At 40.8% G+C, this 13,857-nt stretch overlaps 1 protein-coding gene across 1 annotated transcript; it reads left to right on the forward strand.

Annotated features, from left to right (window-relative positions):
• Positions 1-5,893: 5,893 nt before the first annotated feature.
• LOC147448820 (uncharacterized) lies at positions 5,894-6,792 on the forward strand. Its single transcript, XM_086522466.1, has one exon. It carries the CDS (start codon positions 6,178-6,180, stop codon positions 6,769-6,771), a length of 594 nt encoding a protein of 197 aa, XP_086378592.1. The 5' UTR covers positions 5,894-6,177; the 3' UTR covers positions 6,772-6,792.
• The last annotated feature ends 7,065 nt before the right edge of the window (positions 6,793-13,857 follow it).

Genomic DNA, 13,857 nt, shown 5'->3' on the forward strand with positions numbered 1-13,857 from the left:
ACAATGAGCCAAAGTCAAAGTGGTGAGCCTCAAAAGTTCCGGAGTGTGCCTCCAAAGGCTCCCATTCCATAAATGTTGATGGAAAAATATCTGCACAAGCCAAATACCATGCCCACAGAGTTCCTCATTAGAGACTTTATGCGAAAGCATAGCGTTTGCTACAAACAACACTATAAATACTTACAATTAGTAGGAAAACGCTTGTGATCAGTGTTGGTGATTTGTAGTTGAGAAGCTTTGTAGATGTGTTGTATCTTCACTTGCTTACTTCCGTCGACCACCTACTTCATTTTCATTATACGACCCTTCCAATGATTGGACTTTAGTCCGATGAATCAACGAGAGACTTTGTGGGCTCCCTTTGTGCTTGGCCGCATCATCACACACATGCCTGTCACAAAGGTTGTGGTTACCCAATGGCCATTTTCGTCTTGCTTGTTGTTGCAGCAGAATGAGCCTACCCTTGCATGAGGTCTATGACTCATGCTATCCAAGCTTCTTACAATGTGCAAGCTGAATCTCCCTTACCCTTAAATCTTTGCAAGTTGAAGGTTCCTAAATCCTGAAGCCTTTTAAGCTAAAGCTATCTAACCCTAAAGCTTTGCAGACTAAAGGTCCCTAAATCATAAGCTTGGGTAGTTGAAGCTACTAAGCTCTACAAGATGTATGTGATCTCCCAAGATGAGAGTAGAGAATGGTTGCAAGCATGAGAGGAAGACCTCTACAAAGTTGAAAATGGACTGTATTACAAGCTCTTCATAGCCAAAAAGGAGCCAAAACTCAAAACTAGGCTTGGGAAGGTAGATTGGAGAGAGAGGAGGCCAGAAAGCTACTCTTTCAATAGGAGAGAGAGTGAAAATTGAGACTCTTGGTTCTAGAGAGAGAAGGGGTCAGAACTGGTATGTAGAGAGAGAAGGAGTGAGTTGAGGGAGGGAAAAGTAGACTTGAATGTCAAATTAATGATGGGGGGACGTTTTTGGGGCTAGCCCACTTTTTGAGGGTGGCCCAGTAAATGTACTTCAGCCAACAGTATTTAGAATAAAAAATAGGCCCAAATCTTTTATTTTTGAAGATTTTTCAATTTTCATGTCCATTTACAAAAAAGAAAAGCCTACATTCCAAGTTTGACCCCTAGAATTAGGGATTGACAAACCCAATATTTTTGTCCACATGGCTTCCTCCTATTGCTCCACTACTTAAACATTGTCATTAGGCTTGGGACAGATTAAAGGGCTCAAGAAGATCCCAAACAAGTCCTAATGATCATGAATATGGGCTTGAATTATGGGATTTTCTAAAGTTTTGGGATCTTGTGTTTCAATTTGCTTCTTAATCTTTGGATCAAGATGTGTAATAAACCCACGCAAATGTTGGATCTCATCCAAGCCATCCAATTTTAAGATAAAAACCCATATGATTGGTTCAATGTGCAATATTGCCGCATCAAATTGAATCTTAATCATACTAATTCTAATCGTTCCGGTTGGTTAGAAGGAACTCTTTTCAAAATACTTCCTCAAAAATAGAAACAAGACGATGGTTGTGGGGCTTGTATACCATCACCACTTGTAGGCTTTGCTTTCAAGTGGGAGACTTGTGTGAATTGCGTTGAATACATTTGGATTGGAGCACGGAGCGATCTATGGATATCTCCCCTTTTACTAAGGAAAGTATCCATAGTATCTTTGTTATGGTCCTTGTCCTCACCGTAAAAGTTTGGTAGTTTCATGCTCTTATAAATTTGATTAACTATTTTGGGTCCAAGGATAGAAAAACATCATTGATAGAAGGTCCAATCCCTTGGATACGGTCCCCTAGTGGAGTTAGACGTATTGGCCTTGGCTAGTGCAGATTCATCGGCTTGTTGAGCCATCAAACAAATTATGAAATTTGTTAACCATGTAAAATTCTCATTCAATACATAAATATGATGTTCAGATGCATATGTGTGTGCTTCTAAGACCTTATTTTTTTTACACAACTAGGTCATTATCTACCAGATTGATCGGATCGGTGTCTACATTTGCCTTGCAAATATCAAGCATAAGAGACACATGGTCGATAAGGGGTGAGGTATGCTCAAAGTCAAAGTGATGGGTGTGTAGAATAAATGAAGTGATAGTGTAATATGTGATGTGGACTAGAAAGAATCACCTCAAATTCGTAGTCTGAGAACTGGTGGAGACATCCTCAATTTGCTTGCAAAAGAGAAACCTTGCTTCAATCGTCTACCCTCCCTCAGCTTTGATACCAATGGAAGGAGAAGGGTATGAACAACTTGGCATTCCTCCCATCCAACCCCCATTTATAAGCAAATAGGAGCCCTCGTGCCACCATCCGTTGTAGGAACCTTTTTCCTCACATGATGTACCATGGCGATGTTAGTCAATGTGCGAGAGAATTGTAGCACTCCTTGATGATCAAAGACCTTCCTCACTAAGGAGGGTACGATGAATAAAAATGAGATCTCAAGGCATTAAGTCATGCCATCACCACTGCGTTGGTCACATATTTTCCATGTACCAGGCTCCTAGTGTGTAGTATCAAAAGAGTTGTAATGTGAATTTGTGAAATTCATGATAGCATCAAGTGGATGAGATCTCACAAAACTTTCATGCTTATTCAAAAAAGTTTTGTAGTTTCAAGATAGTTAGAAGTTGATCATTGCTTGTGCAATCATCAACACACCACAAGGAAAATATATATGTACAATGAAGAACTTGTTGGTATATGGCGCTTCTATACATAAGAATTTTGTATGTACAAGGGGGTCACAATATACTAGACATGAAATCTACGGTGCCAAGTATCTTGATTTGGTGAAACCTAACATTCTTGAAGATAAAGCAGTTCCATTGGAGTCATAAAAGTAAGAGTATGCTTGATGTTGAAGTTTTCACTCGGAGATTTCCGCCTCTCAGTTAAATGGGGCATAAGAAGACAGTATAGGGGAGGCAACAATGCACGGTTCTTCAGACATGGAGGAGTTTGTTCCACTATCCCCCTAATGCATGCCTTATGTATTCAGTCTTGGAATGTGAAAAGCATAAAGTCTATGAAGAAAAATCACTCTTTTCTGGGAGGATGCTAGAAAAGAAGTTATGCATTGTTGGCTTATTCAGGAACACCACCTTTACGCTTCTTGCTCTAGAAAGCAGGCTGTAGGTAGGAAGTTGGTGTTCTATGGAGATGGGCCTTCGGGGTTTAGTGGGGTGCTCTCCTTTTTTGACAGGGAATTGGAGCAACAAGTTGTGCTCAATCACGCCTCAGGTAGAGTCCTTGGCGTAAGGAAAAAGTGGGTATGTCAATCCCTCACCATCATCAACATCTATGCTCCCTGTGATGCTAAGGGGGGAGTCAAAATTTGGATGGACCTCAAGGAACAACCTATGGAAGGTGATTGGTGCATCATGGGAGACTTCAACATGGGTTGACAAGATGGGGTCAGCTAGTATCCTGGCTGGCTCTTAAAAATCCAAATGGTAGGCACTATAAAAGAAATGGGTGCTGCTCAATTTATGGAATGCAGGTTCGTGGAGTAGCTCTCCTGGCATGACATACACAAGACTTCAATATGCCAACACGGCGTCCCGATTGAACAGATGTTACGTCTCCCATCAAGCTGAATGGCTTCCCTCATTTGTGATGCTAAGTATCGATACCTCTAAAAGCACGTCGAATCACTTTCCTCTTAAGCTACACATAGCCGAGGCCAGTAAAGACGCATGTTCCCTGGAGGCGAAGAAGAAAATGTAGTATCAGGTAATCATCTCTTTAAAGACCCTCTCTTCAAGTCGTTAGCAAAGACGGCCATCTACAAATTAAGGCAAGATGTGGAGGCTGCTCACCCTAGAGCCTGACCCTCTCTAGTGCGTAGAATCCAATCCGCGATAAAATGAGCAGGACCCAAGGTGAAAAAGGCTCGAGATGATGCTAACATGGAGCTAAAGGATGAGGTGGAAGAACTAGCCAAAAGAAAGCAAGAAGGAAGAATTATTCAAGAACAGAATAAAGATGGTTGGAGGCCAAAGCAAGGCTGGCTAATCTGCAAGCTGAGAAGATTAACAAGACTTGACTACTTGCCAGAGAACATGCCCTCAAACCTGAGCCCACTAACTAGGCATATTTTTTAGAGCTCTCAAAGTCAAAAGAAGAAGGGACACTATCACTACAATTACTAACAAGAGGAGGAATGTTGTTAGAAACCAGAATGCTACGGCCAAGCTCATGCTCGACCATCTCAACCAAATTATTGGTCAACCAAATGACTGCGCTCAGGTGATTGGGGAGGCTAGGGCCGTGCTGCTTAGTACGGTCAATTGTGACCTACTACCTACTGAAGCAAAAAGCATTGAAGGGGCATGTCGATGTCGATGAATGCTAAAGTGCCTTACATGCTATGGGGAAAGAAAAGTCCCCTCGGTGGGATGGGCTAACTGTCGAATTTATCTTAGAGTTCTGGGAGAATATCAAAATCCCGATAGTGCAACTAGCCAATAGGGCTTTGCTCGAGGGGCATTTGGCTGCTAGCCTAAAAGAGGGTTGATTAAACCTACCCCCAAGTTGGTTTGTTGCTCTTTGCTGAAGCACTGGCGGCCTATCTCTATGATGATAGTTGTGTACAAGATCATTGCTAAAGTGATTGCTCTAAGGTTGGCTCCATCCTTGAATAGAATCATCACGCCCCACCAACATGGATTCATAAAAGGTACGCCAATGTATGACAACATCTTGGCTGCCATGGTTGGTATTGAATACACTTCTTTCACTAAGCAAGAATGTATCCTCCTCTAGCTTGATTTGGATAAAGCTTATGATATAATCTCATGGGCTTATGCTGAGGCAGTAATGAAAGCTCTAGGCTTTGGACCTAGAATGACAGTGTGTGATTTTGAGAACGTTGGGGGAAGGAAATTACTTTGAGATCCTCTTCAACAACAATATAGTGGGAGGGTTTGAGGTCAAGTGATCGATCAAGCAAGGTTGCCCTTGGCCCCGCTGCTGTTTGCTATTGCTTCTCATTAGAAGACTCTTGACTGATGGCATTCACATGTCCTTATGTATGCGAATTAGAAATAGATTGGAGAGCCTAGCAATGGCTAAAAGACAAAAATGTTCTCACTTCCCAAGTCTCGGAGTACATATAATGTGTTGGTCTACCAACCTGATGGGTTTGCCCCACTCAACAAAATCTGGAAGAAAAATTGGGCAGAAGAACGTTGGCAAAAAAGGGTTGATACCATTTGGGAGACTAAAGGACCGGACTACATAAAGGTATTCGTTTGGAAGGTGCTTTGGGGAGCTCTACCCACTGGGGTTAAGGTGCAAGCTGGCTCAAGCACTTGCTTGGGCTATAAGTTAGCCTTGGAAGACCCCCTCGATCTGTTCTGCAAGTTCCCTACTTCACTGGGTCTAGCCATCAGAGTGCGTAAGTGGGTAAGAAAGACTTGGAAGATCACCTTTTTTACGGATGACCTGATCTTGGGAGGGCATGGTATCCAAAGCCAAGCCGGTATGATATGCACTCAAATGATTAGATTCTGTTGCGTGAACCAAGTATCGAAGTCCAAGAACCTTTGCGTCTTTTGAGGGAAAACTAGAGGTAGCTATCTTTGATGATATTGTGAGATCAAGTATGGAGCTCATTCACATGGTAGGAGCAAGAAGAGGGATAGTAGACAAGATGAAATATGGACGCATACTTTGAGTTGTTTAGAACACCCAAGAGGATAGGAGCTACTCATATAGTAGGTTTTCTAGGTACAAGTCTCTAGTGGAACCCTAGCCCCCTCATGGTACGGGGTGGAAAATAGAGAAAGCTACTAAAAGCACAATATCTAAGATGTGAATCATTTTGCTTAAGTTAAAATATATAATTTGTGGTTACAAATTTTTTTATATTTTTTTCCCATACTCGCTCAACTGAGCAAGTTGAAATAAATTAGAAAAAAAGAAATACATCGTCCACGCTCAAAATGAGCCAAGGACTCCAACAAAATTACGTCAGACAACAACACACCATATGTGTCCGGTTACACCTAATACCAGTCGATAAGCAAACTTTACAAGGAAGGTCAAAACCCCTACAACAGAAGCTTAATTCCAGTAGATACAAGACAAGAAGTACTACAACTCAAGAAGGAGCCACCATGTCATGCCTCCTCTCACAAGGAAGCCATGCCCGGGTTGAGAAGTAGCATCACAGATCTTGAGGAGACGCAAGCTGCAACAGTAGAGAGAGCCAAATGCAATCCACCAATCAACCAATGCCAAAGCGGATCAAGACAACAGAGCCGAGAAGACGCTTGGTTGTCACCACACAAGAAAGCCATGCCACTGCCGTCCAGTGTTCCCAAGGTCTCCTCCCCATCCCAAGAGAAAGCCAAATGTGACATACAGAACCTCTGCAACATCACACACCAATACCCCACAGCTCAAGCTTTCGGGGAGCCAAGCCCCTTGTCAGAAATAAACTTTGAAACCGCCAGTACTACCCCATCCGAACTTGCCTACACTTGGTCGCCAATTGACCACTCGAAGAAGGAGAGGAGGGCGACCGCCCTTGGTGCAAAAAACAAGGGGGAAGGCATGGTAGCACTGACCATCCGTGGTTGGAGGTGCAGGGTCCTTTTACCCAAGGAACACCCAGCCCCACGGGCGAGCCCATCACAGATGGCATCCCTACCAGCACCCCCCAACGAACCCCTGCCCTGTCGTCGGTCATCCCGGGCCTCCCCGCCCATATGCACCTCAAAGGCCGCATATGCGTGATAGAGCAGATCCTTCGCAACCCTAAAGATATTATTGGTTTTCTAAAAGAAACCCTTAGTGTTGTGTTGGATTAGGGAGACTCCTTTCATTTCACACGGTGACATGATGGAGACTTACCTTTCATTTCACATCGTGACTTGTCTTTACTTTTCTTTAATTCTATTGTTTTACAATGCTAAAGTGAAGCTTCATCTTGCATAAATTTAAGTAAATTTTACACACACAACACATATATTTTTTTGCATTCTATTGTTGTAGAATGCTAAAGTGAAGCTTCACTTTGCATAATAATTCTAATAAATTCTATACACACACATATATATTAATTAGTTCTTTTTATTTCACCTTTCATTTCACAACTTCACATGGCTTTACATTTCTTGGACTTTATAGCTTGATTTGAATCATTGTCAACGTTCGAGAAAGTCTTTTTTATTAAGCGACTGTCGATCGACTTTTTTTCTCAAGAAGAAGAAAATAAAAAATACTAGCAAAAATTTTGAAATTTGTAAAAATTTTGGACGACTTTCTCACATATTTCATCGGTTTTTCTTCCGTTTACCATGGTTTGCAGTTAGCTAGTCTCAATTTTCAATCAGCTAAAGACTAAGCTGAGGCAATCCCAAACACTGATACCAGTTTAATTCAACCTAACAATTTTATCACTTTCTTATTGTTTTTGAAAGCTGTCGTGACCCTTTCACTTGTTATTTTATAGAGGCTACAAGAGATATAGAGCAGAACAATGCAAGTTCTTAAACATGAAATTAATACCCAACTTCCAATAAAAAGTTTGCTCCAGAAACATAATAGCTAGCAGTAGCCCAAAATAAAGACGCTCTTGGAAAAGCAAGCCCCCTTTTGTGCTACACTAAATAACACTAGTACAACGTCACTACCTTCGGTGGTGCTATGTGCATTGTGGACTTTCTTAACTTACGCATGCCTTACATTTCTTAGCTTAGACCTATCTTGCTTTTTAGAGAGAGAGAGAGAGAGAGAGAGAGAGAGAGAGAGAGAGAGCCCTACATTTCTTAGCTTTGGCCTATCCTACTTTTCTTCATCACTTTGCAAGAATTTGTGGGCGATTCAACATCCACCCTACACCAATTTGGGCCAGTAGATCGTCAAAGGTCACAAATTCAAAAGCAAGTGTCAATGCTACATTGTTTTCTCCACCCTTGGTGTGTTTGTATATCCAAGTTCCACCTGGCTGTGCAAGTTTAACGATCCCATTATGTTGCTTTTGCGTTTACCATGAGGTGCTTCAACCTTGACTCATCCATGTTCGTCGTAGGTAATTAGTTGTCACAATTTACCTACCGGTTTGCTGCCATGTTGTGACTCTCGAGTCCTAAGAGCAAGCTAGTGTCCATTCTCCACCCTTGGTGTGTTTGTATGTCCCAAGTTCCACCTGGCTGTGCAAGTTTGACGATCCCATTATGTTGCTTTTGTGTTTACCATGAGGTGCTTCAACCTTGACTCATCCATGTTGGTCGTAGGTAATTAGTTGTCACAATTTACCTACCGGTTTGCTACCATGTTGTGACCCTCAAGTTCTAAGAGCAAGCTAGTGTCCATTTTCCACCCTTGGTGTGTTTGTATGTCCCAAGTTCCACCTGACTGTGCAAATTTAACGATCCCATTATGTTGCTTGCGTTTACCATGAGGTGCTTCAACCTTGACTCATCCATGTTGGTCGTAGGTAATTAGTTGCCACAATTTACCTACCGGTTTTCCATCATGTTGTGACTCTCAAGTCCTAAGAGCAAGCTGGTGTCCATTGTCCACTCACTCCACAGTGCCTCTCTCTCTCTCTCTTCCTCCTACCTTCTTCTTTCTCTCTCCTTTCTTTTTGTCCCTCCCAGTGTTTGGGAAGAGTGTGTCTCAACTTAGCCTTGAGTTGGTTGATAAATCAAAACATTTGATTGAATGGAGGGAGATAAGCAGTGTTCGGGAAAATCAATTTTCCAAACATACAAATTTCCTTTCCTTGAATTTGCCAACATGAAAATTTAAAAAATTATGTTTTTTTTTTGGGATTTGCACTATCTTTCTCTATTTTGGAGTGGAATTTCTCCTTTTCTCCTTGCTCTCAACTGGAATTTTGAAATGAAAACGGCACAATATTTAACTGAGATACATTTCTCCCAGACATTGGAGTTAAGGAAAAAACTTCACGTGAAATTTTCAAGAAAATAACGTAAACCACTATAAATGCCAATTATTTTGCAAATTTTCCATCATAAAGGTAATTTTGTATACTCCTTAAAATGATTTTTCTTTCTTGAACCCTAGTCTCTCTCTCTCTCTCTCTCTCTCTCTCTCTCTCTCTCTCTCTCTCTCTCTCTCTCTCTCTCTCTCTCTCTTCTTGTTCTTCTTTTCCCTCTCGAGTCTCTCCCCTCTGTCCGGTTCATGCACCTGGGCTCATTGCTGCTATTGAGTCATTGGCCTACCTTGGTTCATCACATCATAGTTGGCATCCCTACAACCCGCTACAATTGACCCCAGTAGCCTACACGATTGTCCCGGCCCCCTACGGCTAACCATCTCCTCGCATTCTCTACTTGGCCGCATGATGAGCATCGTTGCTCTCTCTCTCTCTCTCTCTCTCTCTCTCTCTCTCTCTCTCTCTCTCTCTCACACACACACACACACACACACACACACACACACACACACACACACACACACACACACACACACACCAAATGTGCCTGGTGAACGTCGCCTTCCAAGTCTTCTAATTAACGTTCAAGTAACCAAACGGTCCTCTAACTAGCCTAGACTTGCACTAATTTGCCATAATTGTGCGGCTCTCAAGTTCCTTTTAGCTAATTCTTGATTATGCATTCGTATTTTAGTTAATCTGCTAAATTTTCGTAGTCCAACAATGTCTGATTTATATCAATTTCCCACTTTTACGTTCTCGAATCTACTAGAACTAATAGTGCAATACACCATAATGTATTTCAAATTTCACTGTTACAAACATTTCTTTCTTATTGACACTCGCTTATTTCCAAAAAACACTTCTTTATCACAATTACAGATCCCAGATTCACTTTCAAATTGACATATAAACTTAACAAATAATAATATCTTGTTATTTTGCACAATCAAATTGGTTCTCAATTGCCTATGCACTCACTTTTTTACACCACAAATAGATGAATATTGGAATAATTGCATTCAAACTAGTTTATTTTTGACAAACTGTTCACTTCTCCCCATCCAAATGCTTTTAATATGAAAGACTTTCTAGCAGACACTCACAATGATGCAATGAAATGATTTGAATACACTTTTCAAGAATACAGTCATCCTTTCCAACTTCTATGCTTAAATTTCCTATCCTTTCTCTCTCTAGAATCTTCTGTGACGATTTTTCTTTCACACATTCACTAAAGTTCAGCATACATATGATTTATTTTCCATACACACAGTCAAAACCATTCAGTTTCAATCCTATACTCTCTATTCTCAATTCTTTTTTACTCAAACAGTGATCAGTTTCCATCTTTTATGCTTTCAATAGGTGACATTTAGATGAGGATTCTTTCTCTAAGTTATGCTTGTAATTCACTCTAGCATGCAGAATAATAATAAATTGCAATATAGCATACCTTTTCAATTGTGTGGATTCTTCAATTAGTTTCCCTTTCTCCTCTATTGCATGGAAATTGACAGCAATTCTTCTTCTCTCTCTTTTTTGCTTCTTTCTCTCTCTAGAATCTTGGATTCTCTTCTTTCAATTTTGCACTCACACTCACTTCCTAGAGAACAGAGTTCTGCTTCTCTCTCAATATCTCCTTCCTTTTCTCTCCCATTCTCTCAGGTTTTCAATTCTCTCCCTACCTAAGTTCTTGAGTAATTCTCCCTCTTATCCTATTGCTCACTCTCACTTTCTCTCTCTAGCTTATGCTGCAGGTCTTGATTATCTTTCTCTCTCACTGCACACATTCAAGCATTGAGGGAACAACTTACAATAACCCACACACACATGGTATTTCTCACACAAGAATATACACAGTCTTACGATAAAGACTGATTTCGAATTCCCTCTCTATGATTCCCACAGTTACTCTCTCTCTCATCCTCCCTCTTACTGTGGCGCTATACTCATGCAATCAAAGAGTAACACACACATGGAAACTCTCAAGCAAATCGATACACACAGACAGTCAAAACGTTCTCTCTCTCTCTCCTACTTTCTCTCTCTAAGGAAACCAGCGCTCTACTCTCTCTCTCTTTTTCCTATCTGGAGCGCTCCCTTCAGGCTCCCTTTCTGGCAAGAAAACTATCTCTCTCACCTCTTCTTGCTCTCGCGACTCCTCACTTCTCTCTCTGGAGACCCCACCTTTAACTGATTCCCCCCTCATCGTACTTCACTCATCATGGCAACAAAACGGCCTTTTCTCCCTTGGAATCACCTCTCGCTCTGCCAACCTTGCAGCCTTTTTTTTTTCTTAGCCTGCGCTCAACAACCCTGTAGCTCTCGGCCATCCCTCGGTTCTCAGCTCGCATGGCCTGCATCCCCTTTCATGCATGGTGTTCAACCTGCAACCCTCCTACTCTCCTGATCAGTCCCTCTCTCTGGCTTCATCCATAGGCTCTCTCTCTCTCTCTCTCTCTCTCCTGTCGGCTGTCCTCTCGGCTTGCTACATCAGGGCAGCGCCCACTCTCTCTCAATACTCGTACCTTGCCCACAACGGCGCGGCCTCTCTCACCTTGCCCTCAGACTCTGCACACACAACAGCGCACGCAAGGGTAGCCCTCTTGGGCTCCCTTCTTCCCCACTCACCTAGCGACCCTCCCTCGATTCTCATCATCTGGCTTCCTCGCCTCCTAGAGGTTCCCCTCCACATGACCGTTCAGAGCTGGCCGACAAAAACGTTATTTATGTTTTGTTTTGCTATATTTTTTTTAAACATTGTCAAGCATTGGTCTTTTAAGACCTCTCTCCCACCTTGAAATAGGGTTAAAATCCCCGAAACCTAAAAGATCTCTATCATGACAATGAACATCGAGCTCACTCTTCTCTCTCCTTACTCTCTTGAACTTCACGGTCCCTCCTGGATTCGAAGTCAAAATTTGAAGCTTTTCTCGATAGTTACACTAAAACTTATGTACACTTTTCACTTTCTTCAGAGGCAAGCTCAAAATCCAATTGGGATTTTCCAGTTTCAACCGGTTAAGATGCATTTCATTAACACAAAATATATATATGGCAAACTCACAGGACTTCGAAGGTCTATTTCGGCCAAGACTCGACTCAAGACCTCACTACTATACTTTCACTTGGACTGGGTATGGGGTGACACATCTATCCTACCAAATTGGTCATAAAAAGAAGAATTTGTTTATATCATAAAGCAACAATAAGGAATTTTAAAGAATCCATTCCGACTAATCTCGAGCTCGCAACCCCACTTGGTAACATAGTAGTAATCTCAAAACCACCTATAAATAATTCTACTTTTAAGTCGTACTAGGATAACTTGTCAGCTTTTTCGCTATTCATCTATGAAATCTTGTAGCTTCCTCCTCGACAAACTTAAAATCTAGCTAGTATTTGATAATTTAGTCAAGTAGACGTAAACTAGGGACTCATTAAGAATGGATAATTTCCTATTCAGCACAAATTGAGATACCTAATGGCCATAGCTTGAGTTTGGAGTCATTAAGATAGCTATCAACAAGTTCCCTAAAACTGACTCCAGTCATCAAATGATTAACTACTTTAGGTAAAAACTTATCAGCAAGCAATCATAAAAACTAACAAATATTAACACTAATGCATCCCTTATGGCAATCATTAACATGCTAATTCACCTAACATGCCCGTGCAAATTCCCAAGTTACCCCAATTTTGGTACAAAATGTAAAAATATTCAGGGGTCTACATTCCTCCCTCACTGAATTATGAAGTCGTCCTCGACGAACAAGAATGTCTTCTACACTTGTATGAACTTCTTGAACTGCTGTAGCTCTCCAGCTTGGCAGCTACACTTTGAAAAATAACTGGCTCCCCTCCTTAACTGCGAACGTCCTCGTGAGCATAAAGCCTGAAACACATCATATAACTCCAGCAGTCTGTCTATTCTCATTTCACACATTACAACATCATACTTCTCTCAACATTTGAGTCAATTAATAACAAAGTCAGTGATAAATTAATAAGCAGTAAACATAGTAGAATAAACCAACTAACACTAGTGAATCTATATACTCTTACTAACTGATTTTATAAAGATTTACCAATCAAAAACTCTAACTTCCCCAATAGGCAACTAAGTAGTAAATAATAAAAGAGACTAATTAATAGAATAACTATCCTAATCCAGACAATAACTTATCATCATTAATAATAAGAACAACTCCATTTCATGTTGATAAAGCTCTATAGAGGTAAAACCTGTTAACCCCTATATTATAGAAAGTATACTGATATTTCCAGCAATGACAAGTCATAGCCTAATTTTTTTTTTCTTTTCTAATTCCCTTTTTTTAAATTGATTTTTAGTTTTCCATGCATTCATTCTTTTGTTTTTTGCAAGTCACGTCGAACTTGAAATTTATGTTTTTTTTTTTTTCATGCATTCCACACTCACTGCTACGTCGAGCAGGAATATCCTTTCACATTCACTTACCAACCCATATAAAACATAGATACGGCTCATGGCTCTGACACTAGAGACAGAGTTGTTCCACCCACCTACCAAGCTTATACGGCGATGGGTACACAACATATAACATATAACTTTTCCCTCTCCAAGCTCATCACATGTGTAGTATCTAACATACTAGCCATAATCGAGAGTTTAAAGGTCTCTCCCAACCACAGAGATCTACGACACTTCAAAGATTTGTTTTTACCATTAAGGAAATAAATGAACCATCCAACACTAGATTAGCTATAGTGACTATATTAATTAATAACCTTTACTACTCCCTGTTAGCTACTAACCAGTTCAATCAAAATTCTTGATTAATAATCCTAAATAAAGACTGCTAATAAAACCATATAGATTACTAATCTAACCAGTTTAATAAAACTATGCCCCACTTATTAATTCTTCACTG

Source organism: Adiantum capillus-veneris, chromosome 10 (assembly GCF_014529385.1).
Source record: "Adiantum capillus-veneris isolate H3 chromosome 10, ASM1452938v2, whole genome shotgun sequence".
Taxonomy (NCBI): domain Eukaryota; kingdom Viridiplantae; phylum Streptophyta; class Polypodiopsida; order Polypodiales; family Pteridaceae; genus Adiantum; species Adiantum capillus-veneris.

Bases quoted from the DNA above. Each gene is read 5' to 3' on its own strand.
- LOC147448820 (XM_086522466.1), top strand. From the start codon at position 6,178: ATGCCCGGGTTGAGAAGTAGCATCACAGATCTTGAGGAGACGCAAGCT.